Here is a 20,604-nt window from a genome sequence, read left to right as displayed (position 1 = left end):
TTCTCTCTGTCCCCTACAGCTGTGCAACTGGATACGTTGGAAATCCACAAGACAGGATTAAGTGTCGTCCATTCAATAGTAAGGGAACCCAAAACGTCCAGTAGACTTGGATACATAGGATAGGTTAAGTAATCCCTCTCACCCCACCCCCCCCTAAGTTTTAGATGCACTATTGTTAAGTGACTGTCCCACTGGATGTCATAAGGTGAATGCACCAATTTGTAAGTCGCTCTGGATAAGAGCGTCTGCTAAATGACTTAAATGTAAATGTAAATGTATTGAGTGAACTAACTGAAAAGGAACTCAAAATCAATCTACTTTTTCTTCCTGCCAGACTGTAACCACCAAGAGTGTCTCTGCGATTGATCCTTGTGCCCTAACCTTTGACCCTTAACCTCTGACCCAGCAGCGGCAGCCTCCCTGGTGGTGAAAGTGTACCCTGAGAGGGTTTTGGTGGCCCAGGGCAGCCCAGTGACCCTGCGGTGCCAGGTGACCGGCCCTCCACCCCACTACTACTACTGGTCCAGGGAGGATGGACGCCCCGTGACCAACAGCGCCGTCAGACAGAGACAAGGTATAGTATACTGGACAGACCAGTTCTGGGTAATAGGGAGTATGACTTGGCCTAGCATAAGAGCCATACATACATTACTGTTGTTGTATATAGCGGCACAGTATACACAGTATCCTCATTAAAGACCAGTATTGGTGAATATAGATACAATCGTCCCTGCGCCTCTGTTAGAAGGTGTAGTAATGACCAGTAGGACACAGATGTACAGAACACACTTTTTTTGCACACACTTAATATGCACACACACCAATGTAGCAAGATGGGACTAGTAGAAGTGGTTGTATGGTCATAAATGCACTACACAGTAGGGAATGTCCAGAGAGGGAAGTGTCCATGGGGTGAGGCCCAGTGGTCAGTCTTCTGTGGGTTGCTACAGCCAGGTGGTTGGTCACTTTGCTATTCACTCCTGGAGTTGCAGAGAAAGACTGAGGTACAGATGGTAGTGGGGGTCTGTTACCCCACCAGATAAGGCCTGCGATTGACTGACCCTGTCAGGTGACTGAGTTCCCTGGCAACTTGGTGTGAAATGGGGGCAGAGTGACCTAAGAACAACAGAAAGCGCATCCACCGAGTACCTCTACTCTTCTCCTTTCAAATGGCATTCCAGTCTCCTTTTCACCTCATTTAACACCTGATTTACTTAACAAAAGGCACATCTCAATAGGTGGTCCATGCGAGTCATGACTCGGCACGTGTGTGTGTGTGTGTGTGTGTGTGTGTGTGTGTGTGTGTGTGTGTGTGTGTGTGTGTGTGTGTGTGTGTGTGTGTGTGTGTGTGTGTGTGTGTGTGTGGGGGGGGCTGTCCTCTTTTGTTCTCTATTGCTCCTCAATTTTTTCTCAAGCAAGAGAGGAGGTGATCACAGATTCCCAGCAGAACAACATCTTGAAGTGTTCGGTTTTGTAAAAAATATATTTTTGCTCAAAATATATTTTTGTACCCTGTAGTGTGTGTACTTTACACTACAGTACTTTACACTAAAAGATCCAAAATTGCTGGATGTGACTCATGGGAAACTGTAAGGGTTTTCTATGCTATTGAAGTACTAGTCCATTCCCCTTGGTAATTTAATCTCATTCCGTGTTCCTACCTATTCTCTCAGGAGAGGAGCTGCATATCCCCAGTGTTCAGCCCAGTGACACAGGCATGTATGTCTGTACCTGCAGGGACCAACGCAACACCAACAGGAGCCGCGCTGAGATTGTCGTCACAAGTACGCATTTCTAATTGTCCGTTAAAATAGTGTATTTGGAATACTTTTGTGATCCCCCCCACTGATCTTGCAGATAGTTGTTGAATAGTTAAAACTGACTTGAACAAAATATGTTCGAAGTTGAGACAGTAAAAACTTTTAAGAAATTGTAATTTGAGTGTTTACTGAATGGTTTCTGTGCATGTCTTTCTCCAGCTGTCTCGTACAAACCCATTCAAGTGACCATCGAGGAGCCCAAAGCACGGAGTGTCACAGTTGGCGCAACAGTCAGCTTCATCTGCACAGCCAAGAGCCAGGTAAGATTAGCGACCGACATGGAGACATTAATACAATCAATTCGGCTTATTTTAATGTATCTTTGATGGTTGGCATTGTGCTTAAATCATTTCCCACCACCTGGATTTTGTCCTATGTAGCAAAATTTGAAATTCAGTTTTTTTTACAGTGGGTAAAAGGAGAGACTCAAAGCTACAAAATTGTATATCATACACTGCAATTGAGGAACAATGGGAAAGTAATTTTGCTTTGAAAGTTGATAAAGTTGTAACCCCACTTTTGAGAAAATGGCCCTTTGAATTCTTTGGTGCACATACTGGAGGACCAATGTTTTTCTACCCCCCATTTAGCATCATTCTCTTAAGCCTCAGCCCACTAATCTCTTTAAGGATAGACCCATTTCAAGACTAAAAGTGGTAAAACTTGTAGCCTATTTTTTATCTCCAGATAAAAATAGTTTGTCTAGTCCTTTGGCCTATATCCTAATCTGACTTTGGTGCATGTCATGTTGTTCTTCACGTTACCATCTCTGGTAAACACACACTATATCAAGTGTATTTGTCACACGCACAGGATACAGAAGGTGTAAACTGTACAGTGAAATGGTTATTTGAATATCAAAAACAGAAAGTGTCCAGATAAAAATATTGAATGATTATTAGATGACGCTTACCCGACGCACTTGTCTAAATTGATGGGTTGTGTGAAAGAAATGCTATCACCACCCCCAGGAGGCAATTCTTCCAAAAAGACGTACAATTGCCTCTCCTGTGAGGTAGTGATGTGCGAAATACCACCTAGCATCCTGAAACAGGTTATAATTGACAACACCTTTGTTTACCATATACCTTATTATTAACCTGTTGCGACGAGCAATCCCGTATCCGGGATCCTATTTGTAGCCTCAAGCTCATTACCATAACGCAACGTTAACTATTCATGAAAATCGCAAATTAAATGAAATAAATATATTAGCTCTCAAGCTTAGCCTTTTTGTTAACAACACTGTCATCTCAGATTTTCAAAATATGCTTTTGAACCATAGCCAAACAAGCATTTGTGTAAGAGTATTGATAGCTAGCATAGCATTAAGCTTAGCATTCAGCATGCAACATTTTCACAAAAACAAGAAAAGCATTCAAATAAAATCATTTACCTTTGAATAACTTCAGATGTTTTCAATGAGGAGACTCTCAGTTAGATAGCAAATGTTCAGTTTTTCTAAAAAGATTATTTGTGTAGGACAAATCGCTCCATTTTGTTCATCACGTTTGGGTAAGAAAAACCCCGAAAATTAAGTCATTACAACACAAACCTTTTTTCTAAATTAACTCCATAATATCGACAGAAACATGGCAAACGTTGTTTAGAATCAATCCTCAAGATGTTTTTCACATATCTATCGATGATAAATAATTCGTGTCAGTTGACTTTCTCCTCTGAAGAAAATGGAACGCGCATGGACCTGGAGATTACGCAATAATTTTGAAGGAGGACACCGGGCGGACACCTGGTAAATGTAGTCTCTTATGGTCAATCGTCCAATGATATGCCTACAAATACGTCACAATGCTGCAGACACCTTGGGGAAACGACAGAAAGTGCAGGCTCATTCCTGGCGCATTCACAGCCATATAAGGAGACATTGGAACACAGGGCATTCAAAATCTGGACCATTTCCTGTATGAAATTTCATCTTGGTTTCGCCTGTAGCATTAGTTCTGGGGCACTCACAGATAATATCTTTGCAGTTTTGGAAACGTCAGAGTTTTTTCTTTCCAAAGCTGTCAATTACATGTGACAAAATATCTTGTTTAATACGGGAACGTTTTTTATCCAAAAATTAAGAGCTTACCACCCCAATAGGTCCACAGACGACGCAATTGCCATCACACTGCACACTGCACAATGCCCTATCCCATCTGGACAAGAGGAATACCTATGGAAGAATGCTGTTCATCGATTACAGCTCAGCATTTAACACCATAGTACCCTTCAAACTCGCCATTAAGCTCGAGACCCTGGGTGATGAGGGTAGGTAACAACATCTCCAACCCGCTGATCCTCAACACTGGGTCCCCACAAAGGTGCGTTCTGAGCCCTCTCCTGTACTCCCTGTTCACCCACGACTGCGTGGCCATGCACGCCTCCAACTCAATCATCAAGTTTGCAGACGACACTACAGTGGTAGGCTTGATTACCAACAACGACGAGACGGCCTACAGGGAGGAGGTGAGGGCTCTCGGAGTGTGGTGTCAGTAAAATAACCTCACACTCAACGTCAACAAAACAAAGGAGATGATCGTGGACGTCAGGAAACAGCAGAGGGAGCACCCCCCTATCTACATTGACGGGACAGTAGTGGAGAGTGTGGAAAGTTTTAAGTTCCTCCGCGTACACATCACAGACAAACTGAAATGGTCCACCCACACAGACAGCGTGGTGAAGAGGCTGAAGAAATTTGGCTTGTCACCAAAAACACTCACAAACTTTTACAGATGCACAATCGAGAGCATCCTGTCAGGCTGTATCACCACCTGGTACGGCAACTGCCCCTCCCATAACTGTAAGGCTCTCCAGATGGTAGTGAGGTCTGCACAACGCATCACCGGGTGCAAACTACTTTCCCTTCAGGGCACCTACACCGCCCGATGTCACAGGAAGGCCAAAAAGATCATCAAGGACAACAACCACCCGAGCCACTGTCTGTTCACCCCGCTATCATCCAGAAGGCGAGGTCAGTACAGGTGCATCAAAGCGGGGACCAAGAGACTGAAAAACAGCTTCTATCTCAAGGCCATCAGACTGTTAAACCGCCATCACTAACATTGAGTGGCTGCTGCTAATATACTGACTCAACTCTAGCCACTTTAGTAATGGAAACATTTATGTAATCAATTTATCACTAGCCACTTTAAACAATGCCACTTTATATAATGTTTTCATAGCCTACATTACTCATCTCATATGTATATACTGTACTCGATACCATGTATTGCATCTTGCCTATGTCGTTCGGGTCATATATTTTTATGTACATATTCATTCCTGTACACTTGTATAAGGTAGTTGTTGTGAAATTGTTAGGTTAGATTACTTGTTAGATATTACTGCATGTTCGGAACTAAAAAGCACAAGCATTTCCTTACACTCACATTAATTATCTGCTAACCATGTGTATGTGACAAATACATTTGATTTGATGAAAGAAATAAAAGATGAAATAAATCATTCTCTCTACTATTTTTCTGACATTTCACATTCTTAAAATAAAGTGGTGGTCCTAACTGACCTAAGACAGGGAATTCTTACTACGATTAAATGTCAGGAATTGTAAAAAAAAAAAAAAAAAAAGAGTTTAAATGTATTTGACAACGGTGTTTGTACACTTCCGACTTCAACTGTATATACGAAGAAAACAATATATACACGGGACAGGACGGGACAAGCCAAAACACACGTCCGACTGCTACGCCATCTTGGTCAGACACATTAAGCACAATTCTCCCCCTCTTACTGGCCACCCTGTTGCATTTCTTTCTCTCTTATTTGTGTTTACTTCACATCTTGTACCCATCTGTCCCCTTCCAGTCTCCAGCCTACACCCTGGTGTGGACTCGGCGGGGTAACGGCAAGCTGCCCAACAGAGCCATGGACTTCAACGGCATCCTGACCATCCAGAACGTCCAGCCTGAGGACGCTGGCATCTACGTGTGTACAGGCTCCAACATGTTTGCCATGGACGAGGGTACTGCCGTCCTCTACGTGCCAGGTTCGTGATCCCAGGCTCCATCATGCTGTTAGCCATCAGCCTCTATACCACCACCCTACAAGCTCTATTTCTTTGAGTTCCTCCCCTTAGCCCTCCTTGAATGGTGCATGACCCACCTTCATTTTGCTTTGCCTCGGTCTCCCTTATATCAGGCACTGTGTTCAATGTGTTTTTCTGTCTGCAGCTTCTGGCAAACAGCATAACCCCTGTCACTCCCGCTCCCTGCCCCCCACATCCTAAACTACGATAACCTCTCACTTTAAACCCTTCCAATCTCTCTCTATGCTACCCGTCTCTGTCTTTCTAATAATGGCCCGACCTTCGTACTGTGTGTACAATCTTTACTAGTATTAGGTTCTAAAAACTCACGGACAATTAGTAAAGCTTAAACTATGTTGAATCAATCAAAGGGTCAGACAGCTGGAACAGAGAAAAAACATGTTCCCACCAGCACAAGTATATATACCCCAATCATTCCCTATAAACATTACATTTGTATTGTTAGTCATAAAGTTAAGTGATGTGGGTAATAAACTTTTCCTTCTCCCTGAATTTGACCTGACCTGACCTCACAGCTCTCCACCCTTATCAGTGACCTCAACCATATACATTCCTCCTACAGATACCTAGTAACTTCTGGTGTAGAAACCAGACTGTGGCCATTTCTCCTTTCCCTAGGGTACCTGATGATTAACAATATTTCAAGTTTAGAAGTCAGAACCCATCACTGGTCCATGAGCAATATACCGCTTGTGGATATACTAATGATCAAATAATCAAAAGGTCCATCCGTTTAAGATACAATATGTGTGTGGTTTGTCTAAGACAATCATAGCACACAGTAGACCTCAATGCTACCAAAGTCCAAAGATATTGCCCACTCAAGAGTTTCAAGTAGTTTTAGTTACTATGAACTGTGGTCTTACCACCCACAATGGATATACCAAAGAAGGTTGTCTTGCCCAGTGGCATATATTTGATTCATTTTCAAGTTGCTTCTTGGTTTAATACTCAGTGAGGACTTATCAATCCTTTGGTCTCTGTTGCCATCGGTTACAGTCCTTTGGTCTCTGTTGCCATCGGTGACATCTTCTCTCTGATCTTTAGCTGTTGTTGCCTTCACTGTGGGTTCGGTGGTGGTTTGGTAACTTTTTAGCCACTTGTACACTAGTTTGTGCCACTTCCATTTTCTTACTAGCAAGGTGTTGGTTATTCGGTGTCTTTCCTGAGCTCTGCAACCCTGGCTGGGAAGGTGGTGGTTTCTCCTTGAGCTGTAGTGGTTGATGAGGTATATGGATGACAAGATGGGTGCTTAGTGACTCTGACTGGGACTGACATTCAAAGAGGACTTCAGTCAATCACCCCGGGGACATACAGTACTGTATAGAAGCCCCATCACGATCCCAATCTCCATCCTCCCTCGAGTGTGACGTGATGATCATACAGGGAAAGAACCAGCACACACTGTATAAAAATCTGATTTGTTACTTTCCTGATTGTTTTGATGAATGTTAATGTTGAAAATGGTGCTATCAACCTTGGAGCAGGTAAAGAACCTGTGGTTGAACTTTAGGTTCGTAATATATCTATCTATCGCTGCTTTCACTATCTGTTCTATGGATCTGATTATTAAGAGGGTCCAAGGCATTGCATTGTCAATAGTAAGTAAGGCTTCTTGTTTTGCATCATACTATCCAGTATGTGTAAATCTGGCGCCAAGAAAAATGTGTTGAAGATTTGACTTTTGAAAGGTTATTGAGGCTAGTTTGATTTCAATGCTGTCACAAGTCAACTTACTTGCTTGTGTATGTCACACTTTGTTGCGTTTAATTTGTGTTGAGGTTTAACATTTTATTCAACATTTATAAATCAGGGGCACAGTAAAAAAAATATATATATAATTGATTTTTTTATACCAATATGTTAGACAAGCATATAATTTTTTGACTATACAATCACATTTGAGAAATGTTAGAGAAATGTTACATAAACAGCAAGATACATAGATGGGGAAAGATGATTGGTTAGTACTTGATTTTACGCTGTATTCATGCGTTTACTTGCATGATAAAAACACAGTTTACATTTATTTTGACAACAGATAAAAAGTTTGTACAAATGTTTTGTCAGTGCATTCATTTTTTAATGTTTCAAATGTGTCTTGTCAAAAACATAAATGAATTAAATATATATATATATATATTTTTACACAGTATCTTACTATGAGACAAATAGATTGATTCGGTTGCTGAAATATGCCAATTCAAATCTAGCTGGTGTGCCGATAGACAGAATCTGCCAGGATAACCAAAGGTGCCGTTTCAAACACATTTTACTGTACAGTATACTCTGTACTGATTTAAATTGATTTGTAATACCTAACGGATACTGACGCAATATACACATATCACAATGTGTTTTTAAAAAATAATAATAATCTTAACTGTGAAAATGTTGCAAAAGTAATGATCATAGACTTGAAGATATGACACTGAGTCATGCAGAGTGAGACTTCAATGGATCAGAAGATATTACCACCCTCAGTGTACAAGGCTCCAGATATGACTTCTTGACTACTAACAAGCATGTTTCGTAAATGTGTCTCTCTACTATCTGTATTCTTGTTGTCTTGTGTTCTGCCATACCTTATTGTTGTGCTCTTGTCCCATGTGTTTGTGAAGTATACCTGGAACTAGTTGATTTTGAATCTCTCCGAGTAGACATTATTCACTGTTACACCAGCCAATGACCATAGTTCATATCAGCAATGTTTTATATAGCATAGGGGAAGACACATTTTGGTTGAATGCATTCAGTTGTGCAACTGACTAGGTATCCCCCTTTCCCCATTCCTGTATGTAATATGAATGCAACAACACAATCTCCAAGGTGATATGGTTTATATCCTAACCAACATTCACAGAACCTCAGAAATCTCTCAGAAAGCATACAATTACTCACCTAAATTCATTGAAAGGTAAGTGTGTGTGTTGATTGTGAATACATACAACTACAGCTATCTCTGATCATCATGAAAAAGCTACCGTACTCCTTGGTCTGTATGTGTCATACTGGCTGAATCAGATTAGTTTTTGCATGTGTCTAAATGGACAATCCTCGAAAATGCCCAATTTTCTTTGAAGAAAGGGGCTAGTGTCCTCAATACGTAGCTGTTGTTCCTCATTCAGTTCTCAATCTGAATTGGAGAACCTGTTTGAATACTTCAAATGCATGATGGGGATTTGGTGCCTGTTGCATTCAAGTTCTGGTATGTTCCTTGCCGATCATTCTACTGTTGTATTGTTTTGTCTTGTGCTTTTTGGAAAATCACTGGCACAAGAAATACCAGGCAGTACTTGGACGGACCACGGTACTCTGGGGAATAATTGGGCCACAGGCTCAGTGGGAGGAGCATTGGACGATGATCCCAATGCCAGTGTTCCACCGTTGACCTGGAGACTCACCTGTCAGTTTCCCTTCCTCCTCCCTCCCCCCATTTCCAGAGGCCTCACAGACTCAGATGTTTTACACGACCTATGAAATGTTGGAAGGACATGGAAAGCGTAAGTGGGCATGGCATGGCCACACCTCTCCACCTCCACTGGAGGGCTTCTCACACTCTCGGTCACGCATGCATTCATCTACCGCCGTCGTCAGCATGAAAATGGTGGTCTGGTAATGCCCATGTACAATCAACCACAGGGATGACATACAGTTTGCACTTCACATAAGGTTATACGGTTACATGGTTATAGGGTTAACTGGACTATCATAGGGAGGCATGCATCTTCAAAGGTCTTAATTGAAATGCCGAAATACAAGTCGAAGCTGGCTCTGCATTTCGTTTCCTCAAATGTATAGCCTTTGAACAGACAATATTCCCGATAACATACATATATATATATAATATTTTTGATAACATATGTTGGTAATACTCTTGGCATCATATACTTTAGTTATTACAGTACATAGTAGGTTGTACATTAGCATTACTAGGCCATGTCTGGCTCCTATGGTATGGGTTCATAGGTGCAGGTGCATGGTCATTTATGTTGGAAGCTCCTCTCAAAGGTTGAGTCCACAAAAGGTTGAGTCCACCCACAAAGTTCCTCATGCACTTAATCTCAGGTCCCCTCAAGTTTTCCATTTCCACTCGCATTTTGCACATTTTAGTACATTCATCTGACTGAGATCAGATCTGTATCTTTACCTTTATAGTATTCAAGTATCTGAACTATTTAGAGGGAACGTTACATACTCAATAAGATTCTAGAATGTTCTTATTTCCCCATTCTATGTTGATGCACTTAGCTTGTTGTCTTCCAATCAACACTCAACACAGAGGAGACCCCACCCACACTCACCCTATCTGCAGTCTGCTTGCCAGTCCCACACAGGGACACACACTGGTCTGGAATAGCTTTCATAATGTGCTTCAAACATCATGCTGTGCCTAGTACACCGCATCATATCCACCATCATGGCTGTTAGCGCACTGGAGGGTGGAGAATTCCTCTCATCTTCATTGTTCACCTCATCTCCCTCTGGAAGCTAACTACAGACAGCCTCCTTCAACTGTCACAGTGAATGTTTCAATGAGATAGAATACTCATGGCCTGATGTCACCTCACCACCCATTTACAGAAGTGATATTGTAAGGAAACGGCAGGTTTGGAAAAGCTTTTAGGAATCTGTAGAATAGACTAGAGAACTTTGCAAAGTTCACACGCAGGTCACTCAACTGTATAAGTCTTCACCAAAGTCAAGCCCTAATATTCAATCATCACACTGTAACTTTATTTTATATCATTGTATACTTTGTTCCCCCAGTATTTCCATGTCTCATTGTTGAGGCTCACCACAGTCAGTGCCCATCCGCTTAGAAAAACAAAGATGATGAAATGTTGGCCTTTTTAGTGTCTGTTTCTGTCAGATCAGTAAGTCCCAGACCCAGACCAAGGCTTATCTCAGAGCTTAAATAGCCTGATGGTCCTCCCTGGCTGCTGAAAGGGGGATTTCTTTTGCTCTGACGCCCTGGGATCAGATGGGATTGAATGTGGCTTGGGCTCAGTGTCCAGTCAAGCTGGCACAGAGAGCTGTGCCCAGAGAACCATGTGCCCTGCCAAGGCCAGCCTGCCACCTCTCATCTGCATCGGCTGCACAGAGGCCCTGGCTGCCAAGGGGCACGGGCGTAGAACACGTACTTAGGCTTCGTCCTGCCACCCTCACTCTGCCTTCCATCATAAGCATTTGCACACAGACACAGTCTTGGCCTGAGTGAGTCAGGACCCAGCCTCAATGATATTCGCTACAGCCAAAAAAAGCACTCTGACTAAAAGTCACTTCAAGTTCCAATCTGGTAGCCATGAATATATCCTTTATTGCTACCATTTATTATACAAATGGATGAGGTAAGTGTTTGTTGATCGAGTGTGACATCATTTCCAATCTCATGCAGTGGCTGTAAAGCGTTGACTGTAAACAAAGCTCCTTCCTACAGAAAAGCCCCTTCCTGCCCTTTTTTGAACACTAATGTCCCGTATTTTGCGGGCTATGTATTTCTGAGTCATGCTGAACTGTTCTCTGTCTTATTGTAGCTCGCGGGGGGGCCCAGCCAGTGGCTACTGTCACTCCCTCTGTCCTGACCATCCAGCAAGGAGGCCATGCTGAGTTCCACTGTACTGTGACTGGCAACCCTACCCCTGCCACCGAATGGATAGGTAAGGAAGGCCTGGCTATAGCCAGTGGAAAATGTATAGCATTAACTAAGCCAGCACAAACTGTATTGTCTTGTTCTTTATCAATGGAGTTTATGCTGGCTTAGTCTTGAAGTTTTGGAAGTATACACTGAGGGTATGAAACATTAAGAACACCTGCTAGTGGTATAGACTGACCAGGCGAAATCTATGAGCCTTATCGATGTCGCGTGTTAAATCCACATCAATCAGAGTAGAATAGATGAAGGGAAGGAGACAGTTTCAAGAAAGATATTTAAACCCTGAGAGAATTGAGACATGGATGGATGGGCAAGACAAAATATTTAAGTTCCTTTGTACGAGGTATGGTAGTAGCACCTTGTTCAAAGGCACTGGTCCAGGTGCAAGAACTTCAACGCTGCTGGGTTTTTTCACTCTCAACAGTTTCCCATATGTATCAATAATGGTCCAACACCCAGGGCCAGCATCCCTGTTGAACACTGTTCTGGGAGGGGGATCTCAATATTAGGAAGGTGTTCTTAATGTTTATTTACACTGTATAATTTTAAAATCATGAAATCTGTGTTTTTAGGTCCCGGTAATAGGATGAGCCCCAATGCTGTGGTCCGTGGAGGGGTCCTGACCATCCCTGCTGTGGAGAGCGAGAATGGAGGGGAGTACGTCTGCAAGGCCCTCAACACCCACGGAGAACACACATCACGGGCTGTCCTCCACGTTAGTGGTTCCCAAACTGTGGGTCGGAACCCACTTGTGGGTCACAGCAGGGGTCCAGGTGGGTCGCGGGATGCCAAAATATAAAATATAAAACGCATGCAACAATTTCAAAGATTTTACTGAGTTAGAGTTTATATAAGGAAATCAGTCAGTTGAAATAAATACATTAGGCACTAATCTATGGATTTCATGACTGGGAATATAGATTTGTTTTTGTTTTTAAGTAGGGACGTGGATCAGAAAACCAGTCAGTATCTGGTCTGACCACCATTTGCCTCTTGCATTGCAAAACATCTCCTTCACATAGAGTTGATCAGGCTGTTGATTGTGGCCTGTTGAATGTTGCCCCACTCATCTTAAATGGCTGTGCAAAGTTGCTGGATAATGGCGGGAACTGGAACACGCTGTCGTACACGCATGCCATAGACGCTGTCTACCATCTGAAGTAGGTTACGCCAGTGACAATCGAAGGTGAGCATTTGCCCACTGAAGTAGGTTACAACGCTCAACTGCAGTCAGGTCAAGATGTGGTGAGGACTGTGGTGGCATATTTCTGCTTTACTAAATGAGAAGAGAGTTGCAAACTTCACACACCAGTCAGAGTTATACTTAAACTACATATTTTTTAATAATAAGATTTGCAATCGCCTTTTTGACTTTCAATGATGCGCTATCTCTAATGAACCATTGAAAAGTACCAACAAAAAGTACAAAGATCTTTTATAGCCAAGATACACCCCTCTCAAGTTACACTGACGAACCACAGATCTTAGGAACAGTTCGAAGGTTAAGATTTGTATGGAAGATATCTATAAAACATAGCAGACAGTTAGTTATTGCTGTGTCAACAGTTTTCATTGTAAAGACCAGTGTCTGGCCCTCTCTACTCCAAACTAGAACCCGTCTCACCTTGGTACGGTAGAGCACAAAAACATTACCTCGTGTTATCTGGAATGCTCTTTAGGCTTTATTACCCAAAGACATCGTAAATCTCCTCTGTCAGTGCTATCTCATAGAGGCCCATCCTCAGTAGAACACACACACACAATACTCTATTCTGTCGAATAAAACAACCACTATCATGCAATACAAGCATTATAACATCATCTTGCAGTTTTCCATGACAGGACAACGAGCATGAGTTTCCCTGAGACAATATCTGACGTTTGTGCAAAAAATTTGTTCCCACATATGCTGTGCAAACCCACAGTTTCATCAGCTGTCCGAGGGGCTTGTCTCAGACCATCCCTCAGGTGAAGATGCCGGTTGTGGAGGTCCTGGGCTGGGGTGGTTACACATGGTCTGCGGTTGTGAGGCTAGTTGGAAGTACTGCCAAATGTTTTTTTTTAAATGTTGCAGGCTGCCTATGGTAGAGAAATGAACATTAACTTCTCTGGCAACAGCTCTGGTTGACATTCCTGCAGTCAACATGCCAATTTCACCCCCCCCCCCCCAAAACTTCAGACATCTGTGGCATTGTGTTGTGTGACAAACTGCACATTTTAGAGTGGCCTTTTATTGTCCCCAGCACAAGCTGCCCCTGTCTTTTTATTTATTTTTATTTCACCTTTATTTAACCAGGTAGGCTAGTTGAGAACAAGTTCTCATTTGCAACTGCGACCTGTCCAAGATAAAGCATAGCAGTGTAAACAGACAACATAGAGTTACACATGGAGTAAACAATTAACAAGTCAATAATACAGTAGAAAAAAAGGAGAGTCTATATACATTGTGTGCAAAAGGCATGAGGAGGTAGGCGAATAATTACAATTTTGCAGATTAACACTGGAGTGATAAATGATCAGATGGTCCTGTACAGGTAGAGATATTGGTGTGCAAAAGAGCAGAAAATAAAATAAATAAAAACAGTATGGGGATGAGGTAGGTAAAAATGGGTGGGCTATTTAGCGATAGACTATGTACAGCGGCAGCGATCGGTTAGCTGCTCAGATAGCAGATGTTTGAAGTTGGTGAGGGAGATAAAAGTCTCCAACTTCAGCGATTTTTGCAATTCGTTCCAGTCACAGGCAGCAGAGAACTGGAACGAAAGGCGGCCAAATGAGGTGTTGGCTTTAGGGATGATCAGTGAGATACACCTGCTGGAGCGCGTGCTACGGATAGGTGTTGCCATCGTGACCAGTGAACTGAGATAAGGCAGAGCTTTACCTAGCATGGACTTGTAGATGACCTGGAGCCAGTGGGTCTGGCGACGAATATGTAGCGAGGGCCAGCCGACTAGAGCATACAAGTCACAGTGGTGGGTGGTATAAGGTGCTTTAGTGACAAAACGGATGGCACTGTGATAAACTGCATCCAGTTTGCTGAGTAGAGTGTTGGAAGCAATTTTGTAGATGACATCGCCGAAGTCGAGGATCGGTAGGATAGTCAGTTTTACTAGGGTAAGTTTGGCGGCGTGAGTGAAGGAGGCTTTGTTGCGGAATAGAAAGCCGACTCTAGATTTGATTTTCGATTGGAGATGTTTGATATGAGTCTGGAAGGAGAGTTTACAGTCTAGCCAGACACCTAGGTACTTATAGATGTCCACATATTCAAGGTCGGAACCATCCAGGGTGGTGATGCTGGTCAGGCGTGCGGTTGAAAAGCATGCATTTGGTTTTACTAGTGTTTAAGAGCAGTTGGAGGCCACAGAAGGAGTGTTGTATGGCATTGAAGCTCGTTTGGAGGTTAGATAGCACAGTGTCCAAGGACGGGCCGGAGGTATATAGAATGGTGTCGTCTGCGTAGAGGTGGATCAGGGAATCGCCCGCTACAAGAGCAACATCATTGATATATACAGAGAAAAGAGTCGGCCCGAGAATTGAACCCTGTGGCACCCCCATAGAGACTGCCAGAGGACCGGACAGCATGCCCTCCGATTTGACACACTGAACTCTGTCTGCAAAGTAGTTGGTGAACCAGGCAAGGCAGTCATCAGAAAAACCGAGGTCGATGAAGACGGCCGCACAGTACTGTCTTTTATCGATGGCGGTTATGATATCGTTTAGTACCTTGAGCGTGGCTGAGGTGCACTCGTGACCGGCTCGGAAACCAGATTGCACAGCGGAGAAGGTACGGTGGGATTCTAATGAGCATGCTGTTTAGGCTCAGGTCAGCTTCTTGATATGCCACACCTGTCAGGTGAATGGATTATCTTGTAAAGGAGTAATGCTCACAAACAGGGATGTAAACAAAATAGTAAACAAATTTAGAAAAATATGTTTTTGTGCATATGAAACATATCTGGGACCTTTTATTTCAGCTCATGAAACATGGGACCAACACTTTGTGGTCCTTCTGTAGCTCAGTTGGTAGAGCATGGCGCTTGTAACGCCAGGGTAGTGGGTTCGATTCCCGGGACCACCCATACGTAGAATGTATGCACACATGACTGTAAGTCGCTTTGGATAAAAGCGTCTGCTAAATGGCATATATTATTATTTATATTACTTTACATGTTGCATTTATATTTTTGTTCAGTATATATAAAAATATATATACTTTTTTGGGATGGAAAACACTTACAGTTTAAACTTAAATGACTTAAACCAAATAGAAAGTGTGTAGAATATACAATACCAGTCAAAAGTTTGGACACACCTACTCATTCCAAGGTTTTTCTTTATTTTTACTATATTCTACATCGTAGAATAATGGTGAAGACATCGAAAATAACACATATGGAATCATGTAGTAACCAAAAACGTGTTCAACAATTCATTGTTAAAAGTTTAACAAGGCACACTTCCATTAACAGGTGGGGCTTGTTAAAAGTTCATTTGTGGAATTTCTTTCCTTCTTAATGCGTTTGAGCTAATCAGTTGTGTTGTGAAAAGGTAGGGGTGGTATACAAAAGATTGCCCTATTTGGTAAAAGACCAAGTCCATATTATGGCAAGAACAGCTCAAATAAGCAAAGAGAAACAACAGTCCATCATTACTTTAAGACATGATGGGCATTCAATCTAGAAAATGTCAAGAACTGAAAGTTTCTTCAAGTGCAATCGCAAAAACCATCCAGCGCTATGATGAAACTGGCTCTCATGAGGACCGCCACAGGAAAGGAAGACCCAGAGTTACGTCTGCTGCAGAGGATAAATTCATTAGAGTTACCAGCCTCAGAAATTGCAGCCAAAATAAATGCTTCACAGAGTTCATGTAACAGACACATCTCAACATCACCTGTTCAGAAGAGACTGCGTGAATCAGGCCTTCGTGGTCGAATTGCTGCAAAGAAACCACTACTAGAGGACAAGAAGATAAGAAGAGACTTGCTTGGGCCAAGAAACACGAGCAATAGACATTCGATTGGTGGAAATCTGTCCTTTGGTCTGGAGTCCAATTTGAGATGTATGGTTCCAACCGCCGTGTTTTTGTGAGACGCATAGTAGGGAAACGGATGATCTCCACGTGTGTGGTTCCCACCGTGAAGCATGGAGGAGGAGCTGTGATGGTGTAGTGGTGATTTAGTTAGAATTCATGGCACACGTATCCAGCATGGCTACCACAATATTCTGCAGCGATACGCCATCCCATCTGGTTTGCGCTTAGTGGGACTATAATTTGTTTTTTAATAGGATTATGAACCAACAAACCTCCAGGCTGTGTAAGGGCTATTTGACCAAGAAGGAGAGTGATGGAGTGCTGCATCAAATTCCCTGGCCTCCACAATTGCCCGACCTTAAATCAAATCAAATTGTATTTGTCACATGCGCCGAATACTACAGTGAAATGCTGACTTACAAGCTCTTAACCACAATGCAGTTTTAAGAAAAGAAATATATATATATATATATATATACACTACCCTTCAAAAGTTTTGGGTCACTTAGAAATGTCCTTGTTTTTTTTTAAAGAAAAGCAAATTTTTTGTCCATAAAAATAACATCAAATTGATCGGAAATACAGTGTAGACATTGTTAAGGTTGTAAATGACTATTTTAGCTGGAAATGACAGATTTTTTTATGGAATATCTACATAGGCGTACAGAGGCCCATTATTAGCAACCATCACTCCTGTGTTCCAATGGCACGTTGTGTTCGCTAATCCAAGTTTAAAAGGCTAATTGATCATTAGAAAACCCTTTTGCTATTATGATAGCACAGCTGTAAACTGTTGTGCTGATTAAAGAAGCAATTAAAACTGTTCTTCTTTAGACTAGTTGAGTATCTGGAGCGTCAGCATTTGTGGGTTCGATTACAGGCTCAAAATGGCCAGAAACAAAGACCTTTCTTCTGAAACTCGTCAGTCTATTCTTGTTCTGAGAAATGAAGGCTATTCCATGCGAGAAATTGTCAAGAAACTGAAGATCTCGTACAACGCTGTGTACTACTCCTTTCACAGAACAGTGCTAACTGGCTCCAATCAGAATAGAAAGAGGAGTGGGAGGCCCCGGTGCACAACAGAGCAAGAAGAAAAGTACATTAGAGTGTCTAGTTTGAGAAACAGATGCCTCACAAGTCCTCAACTGGCAGCTTCCTTAAATCATCTTGACCTGACGCAAATCACCAGTCTCAACGTCAGCAGTGAAGAGGTGACTCCGGGATGCTGGCCTTCTAGGCAGAGTTGCAAAGAAAAAGCAATATTTCAGACTGGCCAATAAAAATAAAAGATAAAGATGGTCAAAATAACACAGACACTGGACAGAGGAAGATTGGAAAATAGTGTTATGGACGAAGAAAATTCGTAAGACGCTGAAAAAAATGAAAAGATGCTGAAGGAGTGGTTGACCCCATCTGTCAAGCATGGTGGAGGCAATGTGATGGTCTGGGGTGCTTTGATGGTGGTAAAGTGGGAGATTTGTACATAGTAAAAGGGATCTTGAAGAAGGAAGGCTATCACTCCATTTTGCAACCCCATGCCATACCCTGTGGACGGCGCGTAATTGGAGCCTAGAGCACAGCTCCAAACAAAGACCCAGAGCACATCTCCAAACTATGCAATAACTATTTAGGGAAGAAGCAGTCTGCTGGTATTCTGTCTATAATGGAGTGGCCAGCACAGTCACCAGATCCCAACCCTACTGAGCTGTTGTGGGAGCAGCTTGACCGTTTGGTATGTGCCCATCATGCCAATCAAACTTGTAGGAGGTACTTCAGGAAGCATGGGGTGAAATCTCTTCAGATTACCTCAACAAATTGACAACCTGAATGCCAAAGGTCTGCAAGTCTGTAATTGCTGCAAATGGAGGATTCTTTGACGAAAGAAAAGTTTGAAGGACACAATTATTATTTCAATTAAAAATCTTTAATTATAACCATGTCAATGTCTTGACTATATTTCCTATTCATTTTGCAACTCATTTCATGTATGTTTTCATGGAAAACAAGGACATTTCTAAGTGGCGCCAAACTTTTGAATGGTAGTGTATATAGAAAAACACAAAAATCAAATATAAACAAAATCTATAAAAACTGTAAAAAAAATCTATATTTAAAAAAAGAGATGATAAATAGCTAAAAATAATAATAAATATTTAAATGCAGCAGTAAAATAACAATAGCGAGGCTATATACAGGGGGTACCGGTACAGAGTCAATGTGCAGGGGGCACCGTCTGGAACTAGACTTGGCGCTCCGGTACCGCTTGCCGTGTGGTAACAGAGAACAGTCTTTGACTAGGGTGGCTGGAGTCTTTGACAATTTTTTTACACAGCCTGGTATAGGGGTAGCTTGGCTCCAGTGATGTATTGGGCCGTACGCACTACCCACTATTGCGGTTGGAGGCCGAACAGTTGCCATACCAGGCAGTGATGCAACTAGTCAGGATGCTCTTGATGGTGCGGCTGTAGAACCTTTTGAGGATCTGAGGACCTATGCCAAATTCTTTCAGTCTCCTGAGGGGGGAATAGGTTTTGTCATGCCCTCTTCAAGACTGTCTTGGTATGCTTGGTCCATGTTTGTTTGTTCGTGATGTGGACACCAAGCTCTCAATCTGCTCCACTACAGCCCTGTCGATGAGAATGGGGGCATGTTTGGTCCTCTTTTTCCTGTTAATCATCTCCTTTGTCTTGATCACATTGAGGGAGAGGTTGTTCTTGCACCACATAGTCAGGTCTCTGACCTCCTCCATATAGGCTGTCTCGTCGTTGTCGGTGATCAGACCTACCACTGTTGTGTCATTGGCAAACGTAATGATGGTGTTGGAGTCGTGCCTGGCCATGTAGTCATGCTTTTACACCTGCATCGCTTGCTGTTTGGGGTTTTAGGCTGTTAGATTGATTAAATTTGATTGACTAAAAAGGGACTGAGGGGACTGAGCAGGCACCCCTGAGAGTCACTGGTGCTTCCTGCTTTAGTTTTTGTCTGTAAGCAGGAATCAGGAGGATAGAATTTTGGTCAGATTTGCCAAAAGAGAGCTTTGTACACATCTCTGTGTATGGAGTAAAGGTGGTCTAGAGTTGTTTTCCCTCTGGTTGCACATTTAACATGCTAGTAGAAATTTGGTAAAACGGTTTTGAGTATTCCCCATTAAAGTCCTGTTTACTTATGGCCATATACAGCTCATTGAGTGTGGTCTTAGTGCCAGCATCAGTTTGTGGTGGTATGTAGACAACTATGAAAAATTCAAATGAAAACTCTCTTAGTAAATAGTGTGGTCTACAGCTTATCGTTATTGTACCACAGGAGAGCCTTGAGACTTCCTTAGATTTCCTGCAACAGCTGTTGTTTACAAATATACATAGACCGCCACCCCTTGTCTTACTAGAGGCCGCGGTTCAATCCTCCCGAAAAAACGTAAAACCTGTATGTTTATTAATGTTGTCGTTCAGCCACGACTCGGTGAAACATAAGATATTACAGTTTTGAATGTCCCGTTTGTAGGATCTACGTGATCTTAGTTTGTCTATTTCATTATCGATTGATTGTACGTTGGCTAATAGGACCGATGGTAAAGGTTACTACATGACTCCAGATGCGCTATTTCATAGTTTCGATGTCTTCTCTATTATTCTACAATGTAGAAAATAGTAAAAAGTAAAGAAAACCCTTGAATGAGTCGGTGTCCAAACTTTTGACAGGTACTGTGTATATTTTTTAATAACAGCCGACAATCTTTCAGAATTTACAGTCACCAAAATAAAAGCTCGACAATCAGGCCCCCTATTGAATTTGTTATGTTTGAGCATAACAACGCTGCATTAGTCATGCCAGAATATGTAGAATTGCAGGAAATTAAGCTTAAAACTGAAAGATTCTCTCCTAGCTCCATGGCAAAATGTATAGAACTGCAGGAAATTGACTTTAAAACTGCACAATTGTCTCTACGCTGCCAAGATGAGCACCTCAAATGTTCTTGCCCAGGGCCCAGACAGAATTCAGCCCGTTTCTGCGCCATATCTCAC

The 20,604-nt window shown here is 42.3% G+C and overlaps 1 protein-coding gene across 1 annotated transcript in view; it reads left to right on the top strand.

The window, feature by feature from the left end:
- Positions 1-20,604, top strand: part of LOC124045995 (basement membrane-specific heparan sulfate proteoglycan core protein-like) — a 186,627-nt gene that overhangs the window by 126,085 nt on the left and 39,938 nt on the right. Inside the window, 8 exon segments of the mRNA XM_046365881.1 lie at positions 20-78; positions 410-574; positions 1,674-1,784; positions 1,980-2,080; positions 5,652-5,832; positions 9,336-9,395; positions 11,430-11,552; positions 12,121-12,321. Coding sequence (XP_046221837.1) covers positions 20-78; positions 410-574; positions 1,674-1,784; positions 1,980-2,080; positions 5,652-5,832; positions 9,336-9,395; positions 11,430-11,552; positions 12,121-12,321 — 1,001 coding nt within the window.

The sequence above is a fragment of the Oncorhynchus gorbuscha genome, linkage group LG10 (assembly GCF_021184085.1).
Source record: "Oncorhynchus gorbuscha isolate QuinsamMale2020 ecotype Even-year linkage group LG10, OgorEven_v1.0, whole genome shotgun sequence".
NCBI lineage: Eukaryota > Metazoa > Chordata > Actinopteri > Salmoniformes > Salmonidae > Oncorhynchus > Oncorhynchus gorbuscha.
The sequence above is the reverse complement of the archived record's forward strand: the minus strand, read 5'-3'. Positions and strand labels throughout refer to the sequence as shown.